Below are 2,307 nucleotides of genomic sequence, written 5' to 3'. Positions count from 1 at the left end.
ATATATATATATATATATATATATATATATCATCATCATCATCGTTTAACGTCCGCCTTCTGTTATGGCATGGGTGGGGCTATATATATATATATATATATATATATATATCACATCTCTTCCTGTTTATATATGTATATATACACACACACACACACAAAAGGGTTAAGGGAAGAAGGCTTGGTGGGCGTGATGTAAAAAATATGAATGAATGAAGTTACCTGCTGACAGAACATAGGCTCCTCTTTGAGACATGAAAGAACAGACAAACTGAACGAGTACCAGATCTCTCTTTGATGTTACTCCTCCAAGATCAAAGGAATCTAGAACTTTCTTAGTATTTTCATCACTTCCATCTTTGTCTCTAAAACAACAACAACAGTTCTAATCATTCATTTAGTTTTGATGAATTTCTTTGGGCTACACACACAGACACACACACATATATGTACACAGCCATACACATGTCCAAGAAGGGAAGGTTAACCCAGAATGTTACATGTGGCCTAACACAAGTACTGGCCCAACTTTGCAAACATGGAATCAATGATGACGGGGTTTCACAAAGATGTGTTACCATTCTGCTAAACATTTAAATCAATGCTAGTCAACATTAATCCATAAGAAGCATACAAACACAAACACACACACACAAGTACAAACACACACACACACACATGCATGCACACTCACAGACACACGCATACACATAATGGTTCTCTTTCAGTTTTCATCAACCAAATCCACTCACAGTGCTTTGGTCACCTAGAGTAGAAGACACTTGCCTGAAGTGCCATGCAGTGGGACCGAACCCAAAACCATGTGGCTGGGAAGCAAACATCTTCACCACACAGCCACACCAGCAACTATTTTTAAAACATTTACAAAAATAAGTTTGAAAATATATAAATAAATATAAAATACAATTTTATATACCTTTCAATGTCTGATACATTTGATGTGTCCCATGACCAGGGGGTAAATAGCTTGTCAGACCCCTCACCTTTAAACAGGATTTTCTTCTTTGTCAGGTCGGCCAAAACCTGCCGCACCAATTCACCGAGATAAAGGCCTGAAAACATCTTCTCAAATCTGCAATTAAAAATGTAGAAAAATAAAAAATAATTAACATCATTATTATTACAGTAATCCTTCACCATATCACGGTTCATCTATCATGGTTTATTATTTAAGCTTTAATCAATTCCTCCATGGTGTTGTTTTGCATTTATAATAAAATAAATATATATAAATTATAAAAATATTTAATAAATATATATGCAGTACAGTACAGTTTCTACTTCACGGATCTTCACCTATCACGAGGGTTTTTGGAACATAACAGCTGCAACTGTTAAATATTGATGAGGATGATGATGATCGTTACTAACACTTTCATTACCATTTACATATTCTTACATAGTACCATATTACCAGTGCTTTTTACATGGCGCCGTTACCAGTGCTTTTTGTGTGGCATGAAGGATCAGTGTTTTTTACTAGTTTATTTGAAAACAAAGAAAAGAGAGAGAACCGTGAAATTGTTCAAAGACAAGGAGATCATGTGACCAAAGAAGGAAATAAGGTTTACGTACGTGAACGAGTTAACATGGTTGGAAAGTTTATCTACTTCGTAGTCGAATTCATTTTGGATGAAACTCAGGCATCCAGTATCAGACAGACCTCCCCATTCAATATTGATGATGACCTGTTATGATAAAAGTATTATTATAGTTATGATAAATATATTATTATGATTAATGGCACTGAAAAATATCAAAAATGGGTCTGATTTAATGTGTTAATAATTTTAATGAATTAAATATTATCACATCGAGGTGACACTTACTGTATACCTACATTCGCACCCCACTATATACATACAGATGGTTGCTCAGAAAAAGAACAAGATACAGACATTAACAGGGAAACATTAAATAAAAACCTTTTTTGATTTGTCAGTCTCACTTTGCCATTTCTCGATGGATTTAACATTTTCTATGTAGCAGACATTACAGCCAGTTCCTGGGCAAAATAGAGAACAAGAAGAAATAAGGTTAGGTTTACAGGGTTTGTGTGTGTGCGTGTGTTTATTCCCAACCACCACTTGAGAGCCAGTGTTGGTTTGCTTACATCCCCATGACTTAGCAGTTTGGCACAAAGAAATCAATAGAACAAGTACTAGATTTGAAATAAATTCTGGGGTCAATTTGTTTAATTAGACCCTTCAAAGCAGTGCCCCAGTAAAGCTGTATAGACAAATCTATACACACACACATATATACACAGCTATATATATATATATAT

The 2,307-nt window shown here is 34.8% G+C and overlaps 1 protein-coding gene across 1 annotated transcript in view; it reads right to left on the bottom strand.

Moving 5' to 3' along the window:
• Positions 1 to 150: 150 nt before the first annotated feature.
• LOC106867655 (hexokinase HKDC1) overlaps positions 151 to 2,307 on the bottom strand; it is a 6,234-nt gene continuing 4,077 nt past the window's right edge. Inside the window, exons 6-9 of the mRNA XM_014912590.2 lie at positions 1,946 to 2,025; positions 1,596 to 1,708; positions 937 to 1,092; positions 151 to 364 (exon numbers count right to left, since the gene is read on the bottom strand). Coding sequence (XP_014768076.1) covers positions 166 to 364; positions 937 to 1,092; positions 1,596 to 1,708; positions 1,946 to 2,025 — 548 coding nt within the window. The 3' untranslated portion in view covers positions 151 to 165. The remainder of the gene's footprint in view (positions 365 to 936; positions 1,093 to 1,595; positions 1,709 to 1,945; positions 2,026 to 2,307) is intronic.

This window comes from Octopus bimaculoides, chromosome 22 (assembly GCF_001194135.2).
Source record: "Octopus bimaculoides isolate UCB-OBI-ISO-001 chromosome 22, ASM119413v2, whole genome shotgun sequence".
In the NCBI taxonomy this organism is placed as follows: Eukaryota; Metazoa; Mollusca; class Cephalopoda; order Octopoda; family Octopodidae; genus Octopus; species Octopus bimaculoides.
This window is presented reverse-complemented; position numbering and strand designations above follow the sequence as displayed.